The sequence below is a fragment of the Lottia gigantea genome, assembly GCF_000327385.1.
Source record: "Lottia gigantea unplaced genomic scaffold LOTGIsca_111, whole genome shotgun sequence".
Lineage (NCBI taxonomy): Eukaryota > Metazoa > Mollusca > Gastropoda > Lottiidae > Lottia > Lottia gigantea.
Window position 1 is genome coordinate 750,147 of NW_008707025.1, and position 25,132 is coordinate 775,278.

The 25,132-nt window shown below is 34.3% G+C and overlaps 2 protein-coding genes across 2 annotated transcripts in view; both read left to right on the top strand.

Annotated features, from left to right (window-relative positions):
* Positions 1-11,355, top strand: part of LOTGIDRAFT_171217 (hypothetical protein) — a gene marked incomplete at both ends in the record, with an annotated part of 13,359 nt that extends 2,004 nt beyond the window's left edge. Inside the window, 13 exons of the mRNA XM_009047411.1 lie at positions 854-969; positions 2,129-2,288; positions 3,713-3,891; positions 4,969-5,048; positions 5,429-5,931; positions 6,259-6,419; positions 6,796-6,960; positions 7,845-8,102; positions 8,575-8,756; positions 9,307-9,427; positions 10,053-10,214; positions 10,731-10,812; positions 11,180-11,355. Of these exons, the coding sequence (XP_009045659.1) occupies positions 854-969; positions 2,129-2,288; positions 3,713-3,891; positions 4,969-5,048; positions 5,429-5,931; positions 6,259-6,419; positions 6,796-6,960; positions 7,845-8,102; positions 8,575-8,756; positions 9,307-9,427; positions 10,053-10,214; positions 10,731-10,812; positions 11,180-11,355 (2,345 nt within the window). The remainder of the gene's footprint in view (positions 1-853; positions 970-2,128; positions 2,289-3,712; positions 3,892-4,968; positions 5,049-5,428; positions 5,932-6,258; positions 6,420-6,795; positions 6,961-7,844; positions 8,103-8,574; positions 8,757-9,306; positions 9,428-10,052; positions 10,215-10,730; positions 10,813-11,179) is intronic.
* A 5,399-nt stretch (positions 11,356-16,754) lies between these two features.
* Positions 16,755-23,212, top strand: LOTGIDRAFT_91879 (hypothetical protein; the record flags this gene model as incomplete). Its single annotated transcript, XM_009047412.1, has 11 exons — positions 16,755-17,126; positions 17,395-17,511; positions 18,474-18,734; positions 19,168-19,482; positions 19,622-19,703; positions 19,755-20,198; positions 20,415-20,708; positions 21,271-21,459; positions 22,043-22,231; positions 22,595-22,746; positions 22,910-23,212. Coding segments are annotated over 11 exons (2,718 nt in total), but the record flags the coding sequence as incomplete, so codon positions are not given.
* Between the last annotated feature and the right edge of the window lie 1,920 nt (positions 23,213-25,132).

Genomic DNA, 25,132 nt, shown 5'->3' on the forward strand with positions numbered 1-25,132 from the left:
GGTCATGACCTGTTATTTATTGGTATATATAGGTTTGTGTGTTAATCAGATATCTATCGATACGTTAATAATCTAATTAGGGATNTAATGAGCAATTAAAATCATTCAGATGGATTCTTTGCGGCCATTACATTAGAATTATATTGAGCGAAACACGTTCACAAGTTACAGAGTACAGGATCTAAAATATAGTCATGATTAAAAACACACGTTCAAGTCACTATATCCCCCTCTCTAGTCACACTATCAAGTCACTTTATTTCGCTCTCCATTCTCAAATCATTTAATCCAGCTCTAAGACGCTTTATCCCGATCACTTTATCAAGTCACTATATCCCTCTATCACTAAGTCACTGTATTCTACTGCAAAGTCACCTTATCAAGTCACTTAATCGTATCCACAAGCTGCTTTATGAAGCCTTTTTTTTTTATCTTACCCTCAAGTTGCTTTATTGGGCTACTTTATCTCGCTCTCAAATCACTTTATCAGTTGTTACTTTATCCCGCTCTCAAGTAACTTTATCAGGTTACTTTATCCTGTCAAATCACTGTATCGGGTTACTTTATCTCGCTCTCAAGTAACTTTACCAGGTTACTTTATCCTGTCAAATCACTGTATCGGGTTACTTTATCTCGCTCTCAAGTAACTTTACCAGGTTACTTTATCCTGTCAAATCACTGTATCGGGTTACTTTATCTCGCTCTCAAGTAACTTTACCAGGTTACTTTATCCTGTCAAATCACTTTATCAGGTTACTTTATTCCACTATTTACGCCATCTGGGATTTAGATTCTTCAGTGGGGCGAATATTTTGACGATTGTCATTATACAAATTTTAAATCTTTTTTTCAGCATTAAAGACCAATAATATGATGGTCAAGATGCAGATATTTGAATTATTATCAGCACTCTGTCTATATTCAATAGAGGGTTTTTACTTAACTCTAGAAGCTCTTGATAGATATAAGGTAAGAACTTTTTTTTATAGGGGAAACCCATTGTTTTCTATGACGTGCCATATCTGATGCCATTACTTGGAATTTGGAATGATATATTGTTTTGGTCTTAGTTTGATTGAAAATCTATATTATTGATATTAAATTGGCATTTCTTGTTATGTCAAATCTTGCGAAATAAATTCTGTAAATCTAGATTTTTGTGGGGTTTTTTTTAATGATCTTATGGAATTCTTCTACAAATTGTGTTCAGTAAAATCCTGATCTGATGGTGCCTTAAATTTATCATAATTTACACTAACCGATCAGACCCAACCAATAGTAAAAGCACAGACTATATTAATAAATATTTAATTTTCTTCCTTGAAAAAGTATTTTGATATCGCCCGTTTCAAATTTCAATATACAGGAACATTTTATATTTACTCGATCTATGCACAAAAACCGTTTTTACATCGAAAGTTTAAAACAAATCATGATGTGGTTCCTAGTTAAATTTCATTTCTAAAGCCTATAGAAAGATAAGAAATTGTTAGTAAGAGTTAAAGAATGTAAGTTAAATAAGTTTCTAATAAAATGTTCACTTACTATTTAAATATTTAATACCTACACTTAAAGTTTATTTACAAAAGGTTACTTTAGTTCAAAACGTTAAAGGTTTTTGCCACCTAGTTTCGTTGATATTACATACTGCGTGCGGTGAAAGAATAGATCCTTATTAATCTGGCCGATGTGTCTTTTCTTTAAGCTTGCTGTGGAAATTTTCGGTTGGTTCTCCTTGCTCTTTGATTGTTAACTAACAGACAGGACTCATGTTTTGTAATTTTACTATTCTGAAATTCCATATGCAAGAGGTTTAATAGCTTTTATCACACCCTAACTTTTAATAATTCCAAAAGGTGGAAATTTTGCGAAATTCCAAAAAAAGCTATCAAGTCTTAAGCCTTTAAATTCAGGTCGTTGTCTTCGGTAAAGAAAGGATACATTTCGAGTGATGCAAGGCCTGATACCTTTCGCAATATCCAAACAGCTCAAAATCTATGCTCACTCTGATAATGTAACATGCTTTGTTCAGTCAATGTGCCTTCTTCACTTTCACAATATTAGTTGTTGGTTTTAATCGAATTTAAACCATCAAAGCAATATATAACCACTGTGTTGTGTGTTTCAGGTATGGCAGAAGTTACCATACAGATTCAGTATCATTGTTCAAGAATTAAAACAGGCTGATTTGGTGCCATTTAAAGTTGCATTGTTGGCTTTTATAAATTCAATTATTGTAGCGAATGAAAATATTCACAATCGAATTCGAATTAGAAACGAATTTATTGGTAAGTACCAGCAGCACTATTTTTAAATAATTTCTGCCAGTTGAATTCGAATGTTTTAAATCGAAATTGTTGAAATTTATTCAACAATGATATATGTCCCTATGGTGTGTATAGATATATGAAATTTTGGTATTAGCTTTAAGCCCATCAACAAGGGCGTCCGCATAATTTTCTGTAAGAGCTATGCAGGGGAGGGGTGGTGTAGGGGTTTGTTGCAAGAGAAATTTTGAAAATCTGACCACCAAATAAGGTATTCTGAAAAACACGTGAATAAGTTACTTTAGTTTCGATGATAAAACTAAACATTCAGAAGAATGCCCAGTTTTGCATGTTTTGACTTTTTAAATTTGTAAATCAAATTTGAGTCAAATGATCCCATTTCCCCCTGTATTTGTGTACGCCCATGCACACCAAAGTTCCCCTTTGGGTGTCTTCATCGAAATCCACCCATAATGCCTCTGCGATTGTGTTTGTCTACTCAGAATTCCCTCGGTTGGAATTTTGGAAGCCAATATCAATCCAAGTTTTTCCACTCTTTAGATGTTTTTATTTCTAATCAAACTTTCACGACTTCATCTGGAAGGAAGCCAAGGCTTAATATGTTTTTTATTACAGTTAAAACATCGACCTCCTTTTACCCTCTGTTTATCATGATGTTATAAGTCTACCAGCTATATTTACCTCTATACCCTCCTACTGTTAAATACATTTATATTTTTATACTTGAGCCACCTGACATTATCATGCTTTCACTCTTATAATAAAACATCGACCTTCACTTTTAAGTTCATAACAACAGAACTTCTACTTCCTATCTGAGCCCGTGACAAAGTTGCGTGTGTCGTTGGATTACTGAGACATCTGTCGCTAGTTTACTGAGTCATCAAGCGTTAGCTTACTAAGGCATGTGTTTCTAGCTAACTGAGACGTGTCTCCATTTTATTGAGATATGTGTCACTAGCTTACTGAGTCGTCTATCGCTAGCCTACTGAGTCGACCACCTCTAGCTTATTGAGATATGTGTCACTAGCTTACTGAGTCGTCCATCGCTAGCTTACTGAGTCGTCCATCACTAGCTTATTGAGATATGTGTCACTAGCTTACTGAGTCGTCCATCGCTAGATTACTGAGTCGTCCATCTCTAGCTTATTGAGATATGTGTCACTAGCTTACTGAGTCGTCCATCTTATTGAAACGTAAGTCTCTAACTGATTGATACATGTGATGCAAGCTTACTACCTTACTGAAATATGTGTCGTTCATTCACCGAGTCGTCCACGCTAGCTTACTGAGGCATCGGTCAAAATTATTGATGTTATATGTTATATGCGTCACTACCTTACTGAGACGTGTTTCAATAATCCAACGAGACTTTATATATTATGCTATATATGCTAAAACCTGATTTTTTCTTTCAATTCCAGCACTAAATATTCTAGATGTAATCCAAGGATTAAGGAATATTGAAGACGATGATTTACATGTACAATGTGAAGTATTTGATGATGAATTAAGTGCTGATGCTGATGCTCTTTCAGAATTAAACACCTCCGATGTTGATATCACTAAACCACGTGATTTGTTTACAGCTATTTATAACAAGGTGAGGAAATTAAACATCCGAACGAAATATATAATGCAAAGTTTAAGGTTTCGCATCAGCTTATCCTTGAACCGTAGGAACCGTATTAACGTTATTTAATACTACAAAACCTACTACATTATGTAATATAACTAATTATATAGATGAGTTATTGGAATGTTTGATAATAATATCGACCTTAACAGAATCATGACTGACCCGTGACTGTTGAGGGTGTTTAATAAACCATTATGACCAAAGAAATCAAAGTGCCACGTTATTTTGTAATGTAGAAATGACTCTTCAAGAGAAAATGAGTGTGTATTTAGGCGCTAATGGGGCCATGAACCCCTCTCCCCCTCACTGGGCCATTAAAAATGAAAAATTCACTCTACTTTGATTTCCAACATCGTGTTGAATGTATTCTCCACCTTTTCACATTAGAAAATCTCCCAGGGTGGAAGAAAACCTCACAATGCTGACGCTGAAGGAATGGTTATACTTGGGCTTTTGTTAAGAAAAAAAGAAAATGTTTACTTTTACCAATGAATTCGGATACAATTATAGCGATATTTATGAATATGTGCTGTGTATTTATTCATTAGTTTAATCCATCCTAATACTCTCTTCAGCCCACACCCTGACTGGATTCACATGTTACTACTTCCACACAATATAACACATATATTTAATATCTATTTTTGTAATGAAATAATTCACATTATTTATAATTCACAGTTTTATTTGTTTAGCCTAATTTCAAACATTATGTATATCTGTTGATATTTCACATCCGTTTCAATTGATTCGCGCTCAAATTTATGTTAAAGCTACATTTAATGACCCTACCCGACATTTGGAAATCGCATGTTAGAAAGGCTTTTGGATGTTGTGTCATATCGTTTGCTTTGAAATATCTTGATTAGAACATTTTTCAAATGATGCCCTGCTGACAGACTGCATTTGATGTCTTTGATTACAGTCTCTAGAGCTTATGTATTTTCAGTACACTTGTAGCCAACATGAAAACTTGCATGATTCGAACTGTGTCTTGAAAAAATTCCAGATCGAAATTGCAATATAATATTGTTATTGTAGTATCAAGATACACCTATAGAAAGTTCAATAATTGGTATATTATATAGTTTATATCAAATAGATGACCATCATTCCCACAGGTAAATATTTATATTTCAATCTCTTAAAGATTTTGAAGGACTGGTCTGTTGGAAGAGGTTGTGGCCTATGTAGGTGCAATATACTGTAGTTATTTGCAACTTGAGGCTTAACCAACTCCAAAAAGTTTTCACACTGAAATCCACGAAAAAGAAGAAGCATTGATATGTGCAATCAGTCAGATTTCCAACGATTATACTGGAATTTATTGATGAAACATGTTGTTACTAAGAGTTTCACGCTGTGCGATCCTCAGACATTATTTTTCCACACTATCAAGGACACAAATTTGTTGTTGCAAGCCGTCGTTTGTTTCGGCGGCCGTCTCACTTAAAATGAGATTGGTGAGAATTATGGGTTAAGTCTTTTGTTATATTTCTAGTGAAGCAACGTGGATCAACATAGAAAGACAAGTACAGCAATGTGTGGAAAATCAAACCAAGGAAGAGACACATTATAAATACGGGAGGCAGAAAGAGTTGGTAAACCAGGAATCCCAAACAGATCCTGTTGAATTGTCTTCTGAAGGACGATCTTCTTTACGTCGTAAAAATGGCGTCATCATCAACCATCCTGACACAGGGAAAATCGAAAAAGACTCTTTACAGTCAGCATCTGCCCCAGCGCCACCCGCACCACCTCTTCCGGGTGGTTCAATCCCCGTCCCTCCACCACCACCGTCACCGATGGCTCCACCACCACCACCTCCACCTCCCTCGGCACCTGGTGCTCCTCCACCACCGCCTGGATTTAGTCTTCAACTTCCTGGTCTTGGTGGACCTGCTGCACCAATCGTTCCTCCAGTAGAAGAAATAAAAACACCGGAACCAAATTGTAAGATGAAGTCATTAAACTGGAGTAAAGTTCCTATCCATAGTTTACGGAGTGAGTATATATAAATGTCAAATTATTGTAAAGAGTTCCTAGCAAAACTTGAACAGAAATGTGTCTACTTTTTTCGGTATTAGTATAAGCGATTATTGAGAATTTAGGTGTATTACTCCTGGTCTTCATTATTATTCGTAATTGCTAAATGCATGAAAGTCTGTGGTCCAAAATGAAATTTTTGGGGATTAATTCAGGTTTATAATTAAGTATCAATGTATTACCGTTAAGGTCTCAAACAATAAAATTGTTTCAAAATTTCCTTGGACTGTCCCAACTTCGCTCTTGTAACTTCTTGTAACTGTGTGGTTTATGGTTATATTATAGAAAACAGTATTTGGGGTGATGTTGCTAGTATGAAAGATAAGATTGACGTCCGATACAATAAACTAGAAGAATTGTTTGCTCTCAACAATAACGACAATAATCGCCTCGGTACGGCTAAACCTGATGAAAAAGCTTTGAAAAGACATTCAGTATCTATGGAGGTAAGTAAGCTGGACTTGTTAATCTGATGTTATTCCAAATTTCATTCAATCTGTAGTTCTTGTAATTTCACTAAAACTTGGTGTTTTATGAGGTGACTATCGCAAAGGCACTTAGATATTATTAGCGAGAGTGGCGTCATAAAACGCCTGACTGAAAATTAGAATGGTGCAAATTGATGCCATCAGTGTTCACGATTAACATACGATGGGTGTATAGAATGCAGCTTAATTCTTAAGCTTTTATACAATTGCAACGCAGCAGCACAAATAATTGGTGAAAAAGATGAAAGAAAATCCACATTTAACAAGGACAACAACTGAATGATACTGGCTCCATTGATTTTGTTAACCTTAAAATCATTACTCTTATTTTTAGGTAGCTCTATTGGATCCAAAAAGAAGTATGATTGTTAATATATTTTTAAAGCAGTTTAAAAATGAACGGAATGTGTTAACAGACGTTATTAAACGATGTGATAACAGAGCTCTTGGTACTGAGAAAATAAAAGGCTTGGTGAAAATATTACCAACTCAAGAAGAGGTGATTGTTAACGATTTGTCATTTATGGTTTAGACTTCGAAAGGGGAAGCCTTGTTTGCTGCAGACCGAGAAAATGGTTCATTTTAATGACTGCAAAGGGTGTGCCACGAGTCCCAGCAGTCCTGGTCTGTTGAGGAGGGTCGTTGGGGTGGTTTGGAGTCGGAAAGGATGTTCTCTCTCCCAGGAAAATTTGAAAATTGATAAAGTTTTCTACGGCCATATCATTTCTGATGAAAAAAACAACAGATGATCTAGGCATAAAGGAACGTCTTATGTATTAAATGATGCGCTGTAACCAAGGACGAACGTGGTTCAATATAATTAAAATTTATAGAGCTTTTTCTTCTTTAAAATATGCCAAACAAGGGAGCCAATTCGAATAGGTTCCACCATGTAATTTTTTCATTTACAAACGCAATGAACAATCTGACCATAGACAACCATGTACATGCATGACCATAGTAACAAGCATATTTTGGACAGTAAAGTTATCAAAGACAATAATCATGAAAGTGTAGGGCACAGTACCATTGTGTTCACGAATACTTATCTAATTCTGTATGAGAATACGTCGATCTGAAAGAGAGCACCATATTCAGAATAGATAACGATCCGAATCGCAAAACAAAACAAATCCAAACAACATACCGGCAAAACATTGGCAGCTGCTAATGAACTTTTCACGTGAGGAATTATATCAATAATAAGTGAGAAAGTATTTCATAATAAAATAGAAGGGTAAGCATACACTGTCTGGCGCCACTCCCGTCACAGCTGTTAAACATACACCACAAACATGACAAGAAGGAAGGAAGGCTTCTTAATAAGTTACATGTATTATTATGTTGTATCCACATTTATATAAGTGTATGATTTGCTTTCAGGTTGATATGATCACCAACTTCGAGGGAGACCTGACCAAATTGGGCCAAGCTGAAAGTTTTTATAGAGAACTTATTCAAATACCTCATTATAATACTCGTGTCGAGGGTATGAACCTCCGCGTTGACTTTAATTCACAGATGTCTGGAATTAGACCCAATATACAACTTCTTAGTTCATTATGTAGAGGAATTCTTCATAGTGACTCTTTAAAAATGTTTTTAAGATTCGTGTTACATGCTGGAAATTACTTGAATAAGGTACAGTGGACATATTATTATTTTAGAATAGAATTATTGAGAAGTCGACTTTTGTATCATTTTAAGCCCAATCATGTACATGAATGTCTATAACAGACAGAATTGCAAAAGGCAGTCTAGAAATATGTAAAAATCATGATTGGATATCTTTAATGCATAAAAGATGTTATTTGAGTCTTCAACTCCATGTGTGTCAAGAATTATCCACGTAATGACCATTCGTCTTTTCTTGAGACACCGCCATATATACACAAAAGATATAGAAATAGAAAGATAAATTTCTAGTTTGGGGTATTATTGAAGGAATTGTGCAATATTCGTGCAGATCTAGTAGTTCTGAGGACTATTTACATATATTCAAGACCCCAATCCATTCCGGAAAATGGTGAACCGAAAAGACGCTTCGTTGTCATTTAGATACACAATGACTGCTTACCAGAAAGAACACGTTGTTGATCTTTCTTCATTTCAGGGTTGTACTTCCGGTCGAGCGTATGGGTTTAGAATCAGTTCTTTAACAAAACTGGTAATGGTGAAGTCCAATGTACCTCGAATGTCTCTGTTACACTATCTGGTAGAAGAAGCACTCAATCAGAATAAACATGCGCTTAAATTTGTTGACGAGCTGCTAGAACAGTTACAGAAGGCATCAAAGTAAGCCAAACATATCTTCTATTGCACTGATAACATCTTACAAAATCAAGTGAAAAATCAACGTTAAGTTCAAACAAATTTGAATTCATTTTGGCGTTTTAGGACCATTCCCATTTTCAATCAGACGTCTGTGGTTAGCAAATTTAGTGGGGGTGACGTGATAAAACTCTTAGTTTTAGTAGAATTGCTAGAACCATAGACGTCTGATTGAAAATTGGAATGACGCAAATTGATGCTATCATTGTCCACGATACACATACAAAATTTAGAAAACGTCTATACAATCCTTTTAAGCTCTATACACAATTTTCGATTTAAGGTGAATTGTTTTCAGTCATCTGCAGGTGTTTCGTCAAAAACATAAAATTGGTGTCATATTCCTTCCTTAGAGATGTTACGTTGCTCAATGTTATAGTGTCACAATCTGCTAGTTAGTTAGACAGATGTTTCGTAAGAAAATACGATAGACAGAAAGTATTAAAAATTGATATTTTAATCAACCAGAGACAGATAGGGTTGTATGATCTTACATAGAATCATTATTATACAGGTTCACACTACAGAATACTAAAGCAGAATACCTCCAAATTAAGAAAAGTATAGATAAATTTGAACATTCGATGAGTGTTGTTGATGAAGAACTTCAAAAACACTTTGCGGAATTCATAGAGGTAATTTTAGTAATAGTTTTACAAGCATGGATGAGAGTGGTCCTTTGTACATCTCATTGAAGGTTCGACTGGGAAATTTTGTCACGACAGCGGCAGTAATCAGTATTTTCCATATTGAATAACAATCGATTTAATTTAGAGCGTGTAGCACGGTACCACCGTCTATTTGTATACTATGAAAGACATTTTAACCTCTCCAGCCCATGTCAGGATCGAAATTTTGATTTCTAGATTAATGATAAAACGTTTACTTAAGGAAGGCCATTGTGACTACAGAACACATAGAATATATTTCCTTCATTGGCCACTGCTTAAACAATTCTATCTAATTGAACTTTACATGCAACCATATCATTTGGATTTTGTCAGCTTGGAAATGCTCTGAAGAATTTGTATCACAAAGTACAAGAGGCAATATGTTTTCGGCATGGTTCATTTCAAATGTATTGGAAAAAGCCCGTTGACGTTAGAGATCCCTCGACAGTTGGCTAGTGCCTTTGTCTTGGCAAAATTTCCCTCATAGCACCCTGCATGGCGTTGCCTGTCTTTATTAGTCCACATGGTGCAGAAAAAGTAGTACGTAAATCTTCATTAATTTTCATGTCAAATGTTATGGATTTTTCAGGAAGCTCAAAATGATTTAGCTGATGTTGAAGAATGTTTAGAGAGAATTGATAAATTATCAGCTAAATTGAGAGATCATTTCTGTGAGAACAATCCTTTCAATGTCAACGACTTCCTGAATTCCTTCTTAGAGTTTACAGAAAAGGTGAAGCTTTGTGAACAAGTAAGTTTATACTCAACGCCACATATTATAGTTGTCACGAACGTTCCCCATATAAACGATTACATGACCACATAAGGTTGTCACGAAAGTACCCCAATGTTACATGACCACATAACGTTGTCACGAAAGTACTCCATTATAACTCTTACATGACCACATAAAGTTGTCATGAAAATACTCTAATATAACTATTACATGACCACACACAGTTGTCACGAAAAGACTCCAACATAATTATTACATGACCACATTAGTTGTCACGAAAGTACTCCATTATAACTCTTACATGACCACATAAAGTTATCATGAAAATACTCTAATATAACTATTACATGACCACACACAGTTGTCACGAAAAAACTCCAACATAATTATTACATGACCACATTAGTTGTCACGAAAGTACTCCATTATAGTATTAGACAACTTAAGATGCTACTTGGTCAGAACGTTATTGGAATGTAGTATCTTCAGAAAAACATGACTCAATACAAAATTTTACTTGTATATTTGAAGGAAATAGAAGCAAGGAACATACAAGCAAAGAAAGTGGAAATGAGACGAAAAGCCATGGAAGAATTGGCAGAAAAACGAAAAAGTAAGATTTTTATGCATTTCACCTTATATCGTGGAACTACGTCAAGCTTACAACACAAGTCATCATAGGAGACCAACCAGTTCTTTTATGTCAGTTGAGAATATAAGATTTAGTGAATGAGATCAGATAGATTTCGCTGTCAGAAGACAGTGGTTGACCTATCCAGCTATTAGGTGAACAATGAGATCGTAGGTTAGGTCCAGGTATAGCTCGCTGGTCAAGAAAGGTACTATATATATAATGAGTATTCAATGTAGTGTACCCATTGTCAATTAGAGCACACAACAAATGATGGTAACCGTTAAGCTTCCATTCAATCAAGACACCGTTACATGGCCTTCATTAAGTTGGACTTTCTATGTTACAGGTGGGGATATGGGCTCCCAGAAACACAATATGGATAAACTAGGTGCTGTTTTGGATAACAGAAAAATAGTGGATAATTTAGTCAATGAGATGAAGAAAGGAAAAGTGTTAAGAAGATTATCATTAAAACGTAAAAATAGAATGGCTGTCCAAGAAATTGAAAATGTGCGACTGTGAATGATTTTAAAGACACTGCACACAAACTTTGCACGTTTTATCTCAGTATTGCATAATGGTCAAATGAGGGGTTGGGAAAGCCTAGTGGAACCACTGAATAATTATTGCTCACACAACGTATTATTTCTATAATTATCCTTCTGCCTATAAATCTCTCAATTAATCACCAAAAGAAAATTCAATTTCAGACATCAAATCTCAAATCTAGACTGAAAATTAGATATAAATAGGCATGCAAATAACTCCTTATTTTTGCAAGAGAATTTATAAAAAAGCACGGATTACAATAAAATGTTTTAGTGGTGTGAGTCCAAGTACTATTCTATTAGCTGAATTACGAGGTTGTCTACCTTCATCTACCAGTTCAGCTGCTTTGGTGTATGTTCAAATACTGACCTGCATTGATTACAGAATTCGACCACTTTGCTCATTCAAGGATTTACTTCCCTTCTAATTGAGTTCATTCTAAACGTCAGAAGGTGGTTGGTTGGTCGAGGTTAACAAAAAATTGATTAACGCTATAATGATTACGGGAACTGTGACTGCGACCACAACCATTTTATTTCTGGTCTCATTTTCCACCTTGTTTTAACAGAATGATGTAGCATCGTATTGTGTATATTTGACGTAGTATTTACGTGATAAATTATTTTTTCAAACTGAAAATTGTGTTTCATTTTTATTCCTCCATATCATTTATAAGATTACAACAACCAGGCTGTATTATAACTGTTGTAAGTAAATGATATGATTAAATAGTAGTCCCAGTGCTTTTCTGACATCTGCATCTCGAGGAAAAAGTTTCCAATATCCTAAAGCGAAATAGAAGAAGTGAAAATACATTACCACGATAGATTTAAAACTATTTAAAATAGTAAGAGAGACGTCAAGTGTACCACTCTCATCAAAATCAAATTTGGAAATAGAGTGCGTGACTATTTTGAAGATGATATTAATAGCACAGTAAATGAACTCCCATCAGAAAACTCTATTCTTAATAATCCGACCAATACTCAGGCTGTAAGTTTGAACTGCTCAAGTGACCATGAACAGATATCTAAGAAATCAAGACGACAAAACTTTTCAGTTCATTAACTCGATCTCTGAATCTACTCGCGTTGATGAAGACTCAACCGTAAAAAAAACCAAGAAGAAAATGTCGTCATTGTGCATGTTAGTGAACAAAATTCTTGCGAAGCAGACACACCTCTTCCGCCATTGCCGCCATCGACACCCCCAAGATGTGTAACAACCCCTTTACAGAGCAATCCATTTGCATGGTGGAATAACTTTAAGTATAACTTTAAAGAACCTCTCAGGATTAATTTCGTAAAATAACCAAAAATTAAATACGAAAAACACAAAAAGAAATACGCAAAAATTTATCAAATACAAAATAGCTTACACAGATTGCAAAGATTGCAAATAATCAGATACATAGTTCTCTCTTACTGACTAAATTGTAAAGTCAACTGAAACATTTTGAGGATGAAAAAAGTAAGGGGGGCGATATTGAGAAGCAAAACAATCAATGCTACTGAAGGCGACACAAACACAAGCTATTTCTTCAGTTAGAGAAATATAGGCAAAGTAAAAACTCTATTATATTTTTCTAATTTCTGAATTATTCTGAAATAGACACGGGACCTGTTTGTTTGCAACAACCATTAGGCTATACTACTCTTCTCTTTAGTGTGGGTGTGGGGTCAGCAGGCAGCCTATGTCAAGTTGCACAGATTGGGATTAAGACCAAAACTTCGAGAGGCTGCCATTCGAAAATTATCAGAGATGTAAAGTTGCAATTTGCACTGAAGGTACACACCCATCTGAAGTTGTTTTGTTCCAAATTTCAAGTTCCTGTCATGGACAATTCCATGACTTTTTTAAACTTTTATTTGCAACAAGCATTATAACTCTCAGGTCAAAGTTTGTGAAGGTATGCCCCATTTAGTATGGGGTGGGGTGGGATTTGCAATCAGCCTATACAATCTAGATGCACAGGTTGGGGTTAAACTTTAAAATCGGCTGTCGTTCGAAAACTATCAGAGATGTAAAGTTGAAATTTGCACTGAAGGTACACACCTCTGAAGTTGCTATATTACAGCACTTTAAGCTTCGGATTTTTCTCTAAACCAAAATATATGTGATGAGATTGAGAATGAGATTTCTACATTCCACATCTTGTATCTAAAGCAAATTCGTTACCACCTTTTTAAGAAACGTTTGGTATTCATCACTTAAAGATGGGTTTCCTTATTTTTTAGTGTCAAATTAAGCAAATTTTTTGATTTGATGTTTCTAATGAATTATCGTGTTCATTTGTATCCTTAATCATATCATTATGTTCTTATTGCATATAATTAAGGGTTTTAAGCAATCATAAATGTATGTACAGTCTGGATAAACAAAAAGATAGCTTGCCAGGAAAAGTAATACGACCACTGGCAGCTTTGATTTTAAACAAAAATATTTGGCAGTACAGTAACAATAACCCGTATGAAATATTCAACCTTCAGTCGTACATTTCTTTAGAACTTTTTGGGGACGAAACTGAATAATATTACCAAGTTTCGTCAAAATCTGTCAAGAATTGGGCCTTCTGTGTTTACAAGCTAAAACTAGAACGCGTCTTCAGGAACAAGGGCAAAATAACTCATACTAATAATTTTTCGATTTTTTTTTAATTTTCAATAGGGTTCATCCTTTAAGAATTAGTGTTAACGAGCAATTGTGGACGGACGGGCGGACGAACGGACATGGCCAGTGGCGGAGCCAGGTTTACGTCCGATGGGGGAGGGGGCGAAATATCTGAGATTTTTGCCCGGAAAACTTGCTTTCGGGGCTGTGAGTGGGGGCAGCTGCCCCACCTTTGGCTCCGCCACTGGACATTGGTGACGACAATATACGCTCCACATTTCATGTGGGCGTATAAAAAGACTTTTTAATCTTTTGATCGGTCACTGGAATTCTGCTGCTTATTCTCTTATAATTCAGCTAATTCACAGTCGAAAGATGTTTCCATCCTCAAGATTTCTGCATTTGAAAATCTGCAGTACTTCACTAAGCGTCTTTTATTAGATTTAAGACGTGTCTACTTGTCCAAGTAGCCTAGCTACGCGTCTGAAATGTAATAGGGATCTACCTTAAGTTACCACAGAATTTTAAAACTAAGAATTTCAAGAACAAATTTCAAAAACTTGCAAGGGTCGTAGGCCTTACTCCATTTCAGGTTGGAATAGACATTTGAAAATCTTAACAATAGACGTAATAGCGCCGGTAAATTTCAAGAAAATTCCTCAAAAACTGTTGGCCTGTTGCATGTTTACAAAAATTGTGAACAGACAAACAAACAGACAAAAAGGGTTCCAGCAATATAGGCCTACGTGTAATGCCTACATGTGGGGATATAAAAATCAGAATCCCTTTCAAGCATTTCAATTGTTGAATTGAAATAGTTAAAGCTGTAGAAGTTAAGCTTGTAGAAAGGTACAGGGTTTAATATTATTGAATTCCTTATTAAATTTGTTCAGACTTCCTCACGTTCAATTATGCTTGTGTCGCGTAGATGTTGTCTTATTGAATTCATTATTGTATCATTATCTCCCTTCCCAGACACGTGCCGTTTGCGCATGAGCAGTTTTAGATACTTATCGATCTAAAGATGGCGGGAATGAATCTTCCAACAAGAAATCCACATTTATTGCCATAAAGATCAGAAAGTAATCTTCTAAACGTTTGGATATTTATATATGCATTCCATGTAAGTATTCATAGAATGAGTTATCTATATCATTTTAAGGTTTAAAGCTGTTTATGCTCACAAAAATATGCTTGTCAGAAGCGAAAAGTGGTTGACCTTCGTTTTTTACTTGTACCGTTTCTCTGTAGGAAAAATAAATGAATTGTATGGACCTTTTTGATGGTTAGGAAGTACACCGTGAAACATTTTCGGATACGTTGCTCTGATAATTGCAAGGATGGGATTTATTTTGGTTGGATCTTTCTAGTAAAGTCTCCTTCCATAGACAGTCTCGTGGGCGGATTCTGTTTTGGATGCGCGCGCATGTATAGGAATTTTTATTCTCGTAGTAACCACTGAATTTCCACCTGCATCAAAAAATGATTTAGCAGTTTGTCTGTGAACGAAATGCGCCAAGTAAATACAGATTTAAGTCATAAGAGTAAAGGTTTATTGTTTTATTCTTTCCTTTGCAATTTATAATTTAATTTCTAGACTATATTGAATTACTTAGATCTAGCATATTATGAAAAGCAATAGGTCTAAAAATGTACATTTAGATCTGTGTCAAACGGTAGCTGGCTGGAGAACTATTTATAGATCTTAGGTGGAGAAGGAAGTTGAAAGCAAACCAGCCATTTTTCAGGGTTGTGTCTAAGAGTTTGCCTTTTTGGCTGAATTTTTCAATCAACTGAATAAGATACTGGATTGAATGAGTTTTGTTTTGTGGTAAAGTCCCCAGACAGTCATGTTATACGCAGACTAACTAATATTCTTCAGTAAGACAACCATTATGAAATATCTCATCATTTGGACAGTTGTTAATTAAATACATTGAATATATTTTGTGTTCAATTGCATTACATGTTTTCTATTTTAGCTTGATAGTAATGTAACCATGAAAAAGTAATTGCAGTGTAATTGATTTCTTTTCAAAGTAATTGTCTGTAGTTTATAGATCGCTTCGGAGTTTTAAAACTTTAAACATTAATTTTGTGTTTTGGTCGTTAAGCAATTTGTGGTTAGTGGTATTGCTGTAAACTTAACGTGTAAGCTAGAGGCTACAGAAAACAGAATTCAAAAGTTGTTTGAAATATTCTGATGTACGGTACATTATGATACTGGTAAACTTGACAGTCAACAGACTGTGTATTTAGTCATGTTATTAATATTAGAAGGCTTAGTTGAAATATTCTAGCCGTTTTCAAAATTCAACTTATTCGGTCGAGCTAGAGATTCAAAATGATTGTGAACTACAGTTTTGTGTATTTCCATGTAACAGAAATACATAGTTTGGTATGATTGTCTGGCCTAAAGTATACACACAACGAAACAGTCAGATAATGTATTGCTTTAAAGTTTTATTTTGAGTAAATACTGTTGAAAATCTTTTGTATATGTGAGCCCGAACTGTTTTTGATAAATACCTTAGCTGGATGTGTCTGTTTGGAAATTCTGCCATATATTCTATATATCATATACCGTACAGTTTAGAAATGTAAATCCATGTCAGCGTATTTATTAGGGTAGGTAGGTGTAGTAGTTTGATAATCATTTACTTTTCTATTTGTAGGTTAATTAATGAAAAATGACATCATCTGAAGAAGACACACCTCTTACAGATCAAGAAAGCTCTCCTGCATCTTCTCCTGCTCCTGTTGATGAAGAACATCAATGTCCTATATGTTCTAAGAAATTAACCGAACCAAAGATCTTGACATGCCTTCATGTGTTTTGTGAAGCATGTCTAGAGGAATTATTAAAAGAAAACTCTGATGAAGGAGTGCAGCCACATAAAATTAAATGTCCACAATGCGAACAGGAGACTCAAGTGCCCATGAATGGGGTGTCGGATCTGCAAACAGAACATGTTATTTCAGATATATTGGATGTCTGTGGTGCAGAAAATATAATCTGCACGAGCTGTAAAGCAAAAGAAAAAGCAGTTGCACGTTGTTATGATTGTGCTAATTTTCTTTGTCCTAATTGTGTGACAGCTCACAGATTTATGCGCTGTTTTGATAACCATAAGGTAGGTATTTTGTTATTGAAAATGGTTTTTAAAGAAGGCGATTTTAACGGTTTTTGTAAGATGGCTCAAATCCATATTTGCTACAAGTTATATGTTGAATTCTTTCAAATTTGGATCAATCATGGTGTCATTATTGACTATATTTTATATGAATTGTTTCCTAATTGCTCTATGGCAATTGCTGTTTTCTAGAAGAAAAAACAGCCTATACAAACCAGATTAATATGTTAAATGTCATTATAGTATTATTCTATCATTTGTGTTTCAGGTTTTGACATTAGATGAGTTGGGGGTGCAAGGTAGTGATGGGGTATCTATACACAAGCCCATTTACTGCACTGTACATCCTTCAGAAAATCTCAAATATTTCTGTCATTCTTGTGAGGTTAGTGCTAATTTCTTATGTAATTATTGAATATTGTTAAAAACCAAGTTATTTATACTGTGCTATAGACTATGTATTAATTATTAAATCTTGAGTAAGCTTAGATTATATAATCTTATAATATTATTGGTTTTAGTTATTAGCAGACATGATTTTCATCCGTTTTAAAGCGGAATTCCACTTTTCGTCTTGTCCGATTCCGATTTTTTTGTTAAAGTTTTTTGATCGAATCCGTTTTTTTCACAAAAGTCTGATCAAACTCTTGTACAGAGTTGTCTTTTCTTCCTGCAAGAATAGACAACTCTGTATGATTGTTTCCGGTTTGATATTCTACTTCAAGTTGTAAAAAGCGATATGATTGGTTGAAACATTCCTATCTCCCAATGAAAGATCGGATTACACAGCAGTATTTAATATCATTGTCGCTTTCAACAGCAGCATGGCTTCCAATGTTGTTAAACGCGATTTTGACACAAAATTATTAGATAACGGTTTGGAAATTGGAATGGCTGGAGCGGAAAGTTGACAAAGAACTTGTTGGTCGATTTATCAGGAAAATTAACAGAAAACGGGTTGCACATTGTTACTTGTGTAGAAAGGACATCAATTTTTCGAGGTGTCTTGACGTTCAAATTTTCCGTTCTTTTTTTTATTAGCCAGAATCATGCCTGTATTAGTTTGGCATGTTTTAAAGTAACACATTAGTCATTCATTGGTTCAATCATACCTTGATCTCCAAAACAAGATGAAGTTTGAGTAGTTATACCCGGCGTATTTTTTGACAATTATATTTCAAAGAAGGTTTATAGGATTCATTGACCTTTGTTAGAGACCTCAACACTATTTTACATTTACAGATTGTTTCAAAATTAATTTAGAATTCATAAACAAACAGCTGTTACTTTGAAATATACCATCCTTGTCATTATAAAGTATAATAACTGATGATGTATATTTTTCAGACTGCTATATGTAGCGAATGCATGGTGAGTGATCACAAACAACCAGACCATAATTATGAGAAAATTTTGGATGTTGAAGAATTGTTAAAGAATGAGTTGGAGAGTTTACGTAAAGAGTGTCTCAGTAAGATTGAGCCATGTACCTTGGCTGCCTCGAAAGCAGAATCAGCTCTGTCAGAGTTACAGAGCCAACAAGAAGATGCCAAGAGTCTCATAGAAGAAACATTCCAAAGTTACAAAGCAATTCTTGAAAAGAAAAAGGTAAAGATGAAGTATTAACATTCTTTTTACTTTACAGGGAGGTCAATGCTTGCTACCTAACCCGCCTGTGCCAGTGCTTTAGAGAGTCTGCCCAGTTTCAGCCTTCCTCCCTTATTATCTAGAATTTGACTGGCTTCAATTTAGTCATAAGTGGAGAGGATGCTTTTGGATTGTCAACCCCTTTTCCTGCAGGTCTTACATAAAAGAAAACAATCTGCAGTTAAAAATCGGAAGAAGGACCAGTTTGGTCAAATTGAATGATTATTACTTTGATACTTAATATGGGGTTTACCAGCCATAGTGAAGCATGGTATAAAAATGCAATAGTTTCCAATGTGCTGAAGAGATTATTAACTGACTGCATTTCCTAAAAGATGTTTTTCATTTAGTTTAATTTCAGAAGTTTTATTCTAGATGCATTTCTGTATTTTAGACTTCTCTTCTGGAAGAATTAGATGAAATCCATTCTCATCATGAATTAGATTTGATGGGGTTATGTCATAATATTAACAATATGGTGGATAAAGTGGAAGATAGTTGTAAATTTACTGAACATGTACTTAAAAATGGCAATTCTGTACAAATTGCTAGTTTAAAGCGCATCATTACCACACAGCTCCTGTCCTTGATCAACAACTCTCCATCAGTAGAACCAAACCTAAGTATTGAGTTTAAAACTGATCCCACAGTTTTTGAGAAGATGATCAATCAAACTTTTGGTACCTTTTCAAATCCTGAAGATCAAAAGGTAAGCTCTTGACTGTTGGCTGCATATTATGAAACCAACAAATTTCATTAATCCTTTACAACATTGACTTAACACTCTGAAAAATTACAACTTGTTCGCTAACTGGGAACTTATCAAAGTTCCAGGCCTCGAGCTCAAGAAAGTTAACAAAATAGAACCAAATTCAATCTTCTTGATATTGCCAGCACAAGGCATCAGTTTGATTACTATGATTTGTACGAGTGGAAGGGACAAGTGGCTTCATGACGTCGTGTATTTTCCTACACCTTAAGGATGTCTGGAAAATATGAGGGAACTGGTAACTGTAATTAGACATCTTCATTTCTTATTTCAGCGTGAAAATCAGTTGATATCTCCTCTACATTCTTCATTTGAAAATGAAGGATTTCTATCTCAAGGAGTGAGAAGTCCAGATCAAGCCATGATGACGGCCTCTACTGCTGGTTTTATGTCCAACATGGGCTCTCTTCCACCTGTCTCATTGAGTGGTAATCTACAGAGTCTATCATCTATTATTGCCAATATCCCAAGTGCTCTCACTGGCCAGTCACATCCTCTACATGATACCAGTTTATCTAGGAATTCTCACAGTCCAGCCATGTCTGACAGTGGTATATCTGTAGGTGATGCAGCTAGCACCAATAGCAATAATAGTGCTACTATGATCAATATTGCAGCAATGGCAAATTTAGGTATGTACCAGCATTTCATAATTTGTTTAAATTCTCAAACACAAATACTTTGAAATGTCCTTATTGAATGAATGAATCTTTCATGTTCAGATTTGTACTGCTCAGCACATTGATACAACTATTTGGTCTGTACATGAATTTAAAGGCTTGAAGCAGAAATCACTTTGATGGATTTTAATGAGAGTGTTCACTGGTTTTTTGGAAAAATTGGTTCTTGATAACCATGTTTTTATATTTCAGCTGGCCAAGTCCCACTGATGGCTGGTTTATCTGGTGGAATGACCACTCATTCAGGATCTACATCATCAGATGGTGGTAGTCGTACCATGACCCCACAATCACATGCTGAATTATCACCTACCAGCCTGGCCTCCCTCACGCCCATTGGTCAACGTGTCCAAAGTAGTAATATTGAGAACTTGGCCAATTTGTTGAATCCCCAGAACCAGTCATTGAGTGGAATTAATAAAATTATTAGTGGTATGAGAAGTATGGCTGTAGCTAATAATAGTAACATGGATAACATGATGGGTAGTGGAATGAGTGGAGATATAGGTATGTTGTTCTTGGAGATAATTTTTCAAGATGACTCATTAGTTTCATTTTCTGATAATACTGTACCTTTGTAATTGATAAAATATGGCTACTTAATGTCTTTTTTTGGTTTTCTTGTTTGTAAGCTTTTCAAAATGACAATATGTTACAAAATATACAGTCTTTGTCAAATGGAAGAACTTAAAGCGTAGTCATATATTTAAGGAAATGAAATTTTTTGTTCAGGAACATGGCAGAAAGTGGACAGGAAATCTGGAATGACCACACCGATAGGAGATGCTTCTACCTTCACATATCCACCAATTAGACGTGGTGAACAGATCAGCTCAATGCAAATAAGGTAACCTTTCTTAACTAATTTTTTCTGTTGTTCACTAATTAGTTGCTTTTTGAATGGAAAATAAGTTGTGTTTGTGGAATGCCATAGACAGTGTTGACATTTGATTATGATGGAAGTATTGCTGATATTGTTGAAGCTGTTTGGCAGGTGGGTCAACACTAATTTGCATTGATGTGCATTGATATCTGAGCTAATCAAAAGAAAATGGTCTTGTAATTGTTGCTTTCAGATGTAAATTTGGTCAGCTAGGCCCTGGGAAAGGCCAGTTTAATTCACCACATGGTTTTTGTTTGGGATTTGATCAAGACATAATAGTTGCTGACACTAACAATCATAGAATTCAAGTTTTTGATAAGACTGGTGATTTTAAATATCAGTTTGGTATACCAGGTATGGTTTGTTTGCTATTAAAAACTTTTATACCAATTGATATGTTCTTACATGTCGTCTTCTGAGCTCTATCTGGTACAGACAAGTAGGAGATCAGAGTCCAAATAAATTGTATGTAATTCAAAGATATTAATGGTAAGGAGTCAGTACCTTTACCCATTGAAGATCATGTCACTTATCTCGCAGTCCTTATGTGATAAAGCATTTTTCGTGATTAGTGAAGTCATAAAACACTTAGTTTTAGTGGAATCGCAGGAACAACCGACTTCTCAATGAAAATTTGAACGATGCAAATTGATGCTATCAGTGTCCCTGATACACATAAAATTTTTAGAAAACCTCTTTAGAATCCCTTTAAGTTTTGCGTTTATATAGAAGGGTACTACAATTGAATTGGAACTCTTGCACACAAGCCAATAATGCCTGTCAGGCTTGATTATGCCAGATAAACCAAATGGATATTGAGTTCTGTCAATTCTTTTGACGAAGACATACACATTGAAGAATCATCAATTGAGTTTTAGGCTTCAGCTAACCATCCACTAAATCACATTTAACTTATGTTATATGTATCACTCTTCAGGTCGTGAAGAAGGTCAGTTATGGTATCCACGTAAGGTAGCAGTAATGAGAGCCTCTGCTAGATACGTTGTTTGTGATCGTGGTAATGAAAGATCAAGAATGCAGATATTTACTAAGAATGGTCATTTTGTCAAGAAGATAGCTATTCGCTATATTGATATTGTAGCTGGACTTGCTATTACAGCTGCAGGTAAAGTCTGTATTTCATACACTGTGAATCAGACATTGTTAATCATGGTTGGGGAATTGTAAACATGTGTTATGAATCTTAGTCTGTCATCATATTTCTGTACATCTGGTGATTAATACCTTGTTCGATACTTCTCATGATTACCTTGTAAATGAGATGAATTTCCGTGTTGAAAAAAAAATGAAATATGGCCATTCCACTTGCATAACATTGTCGTCCACCTTGGTTATAAAGTGTGAACATAGCCCAAGCGGTCACCACTTTTGAACTTTGCACTTTTGTGTTTGGATTTAAAAGGAAGTTGTTAACACTATTTCAGTGCTGTGTATGGAACGCAGCAATAATATTTTATAATTGTTACAGGCAATATTGCAGCTGTAGATAGTGTTTCACCAACAGTATTTTGTATTGCTGAATCTGGTGATTTACTCAAATGGTTTGATTGTAGTGATTATATGAGAGAACCATCAGATATAGCTGTTAGTGGCTCAGAATATTTTGTGTGTGATTTCAAGGTTGGTCTTACTACAAATTTCCATAAATTCTTGTTTACCAACTCTTTAAGCCAGTTGAAACAGCATTTTCAACTTCAAGAAAAATGCAGGAATATCAGATTAAAAAAAAGATATTAAAGGTAATTAGGGAATTTGCCATCTTTATTTTTACGGATATTTTCAGGGACATTGTGTGGTAGTTTTCAATGAAGAAGGTCAATTTATGAGAAGAATTGGTTGTGAAAATATAACTAACTACCCTAATGGTATTGATATCAGTGATGACGGGGATGTTTTGATTGGAGATAGTCATGGCAACCGCTTCCATGTGGGCGTGTTCCAGCGAGATGGCTCTCTGATTGGAGAGTTCCAGTGTCCCTATGTTAAAGTAAGTCGATGTTGTGGATTGAAAATAACATCAGAAGGCTATGTCGTTACACTTGCCAAGAATAATCATCATGTGCTCGTTTTGAATACTTTATATATTACTTAAACTATGTGCCAATTATTATTATATATATAAGAAATATATCTATATATTTACTATGTTATCTGATTGGGGGTTTGATTCAGAAAAATTTGTTATATAGTAAACTAACACCCATGTTATATTCAGTTTATATTTACAAATATTGTTTGTTTTTTTTCTTTCGTTTTTTTTTTTTTTTTTTGTTTAGAAGTCCAAAATTATATTCCTTTAAATGTATGATTTATACTTGTATTAATTTTCAAAAAATTTGAGAAAAAAAATTAAAAAAAAAAAAGCAAAAATAGAAAAATTAATACATTTAAGAGCGGTAAGCAATCACTAGTATTAGTCACATGTTTTTAAAAAAAATAATTTTTTTTTTGCCATGTTTTATTTTTTTTTCTGTTGAATGGGACGTTGTAGCAATCGTTATAACAAAAATTGATATCTTGGTCTCGTTTTTTTCCTTATACATCTATTTTGACATATACAAACACAAATATAATATATGCAAATTGCTTATTTTCTAGTCATATATACTCAGTCAAAACATGACTTTTTTTTTTGTCCTATGTGTGCCTTAAAGGGATAATAGAAATATTTTCCCCATTTTTGATTTTTTTAAATTAACAATGAAAGATAGTTTTGTTACTAATTTAATTTACTTTTATTGATTATTGCCTTTGGTTATTGAATTTATAAATTTTAGGCAAGTTCTTATGTGATTTTGGGTTTAAAACCAATGGTTTGAGGTTATTTATTTTGGCAAGTGCTATTTAGTTTATTGAAAATCTGGTTTATAAATAATGTGGCAAGAAATAGGTACATATTGTGGTGCTCACATTAATATTAGAATGGTATAGAGAAACCGTGGTTATTTGGTAAACTACCATACAAGCTTATTAGATGAACCTCATCTCTTTAATAGAACACAATATCTATGTGAGCATCAAGAAAATTAACAAAACTTTAAAGGAGGCAAAAAATTTATCATTTGAATCATTCTAGTAGTACCATTTCTGATAATAAAAAAAAATTTTGTTTGGTGTTCATAGTGTAAACAAGCTTTATAATTAAATATTTTTTTATTCAAATGTTAATATTAATGTTTTGTTAGATTTTGCCATTTTTAATCACAAAATGAAAAAAAAAATTGAATCCTTGGGCAGGTTAAAATAAAACTAAAAAAAAAAAACTTTCTTCCAAAGTTAACATACCTGAAGCAATAGTTAATAATGCTTCTGAGCCTAAACTAGCTTGTAGAATTTTGCAAGGTTTTGGACATATGAGTAGAAACCTTGGACGCTGTATAAAAAAAAACTTTCTAGTTTATTTCTAAAAGTACATTTTTAGCCTGTCCAGGATTCCCAAAAAATATAAATAGAAATATACATATATTGTAAAGTCATGTAGATGCTAAATTTTGCTCATGTGGAGATTTTTGTATACAAAGACCATCCTAGACTTTTACCCACCATACTTATATTAGCATATGTATCTAATCAAAAAAAAAAACTAAATATATATATATATATATTGTTAATTGTTTTTCTCGTTATTTTTTTCATATTGGTTTTTGCCATTATAACATTTATCATATTAAACCTTAGGGCGTTGAGAAACAAGTGTGAATATATTTTAGTTTTCAAACATATTCCAGAAGAAATATATTTTATCAAACTAGTTTTTCGACTGCAGTTTAGTATATCTAGGAAAATGCTGCTCCCTTTTGAGCACCTATTTCTAGAGAATGTTAATTTCTTCAAATTTAAGTTTTCTTTTTGGATTTTCATGTTAATCTGGGTTTTGAAATTCACAACGAGCTTTTCTTTATTAGTTAGATTGTTTACTGGTGTTCATGTTCTTTCAAGTATTCCAGTTTGAAGTTAAATCATAATATATATTAAAAAAAAATGTCCCCTCCCCTCCCCCACCCTG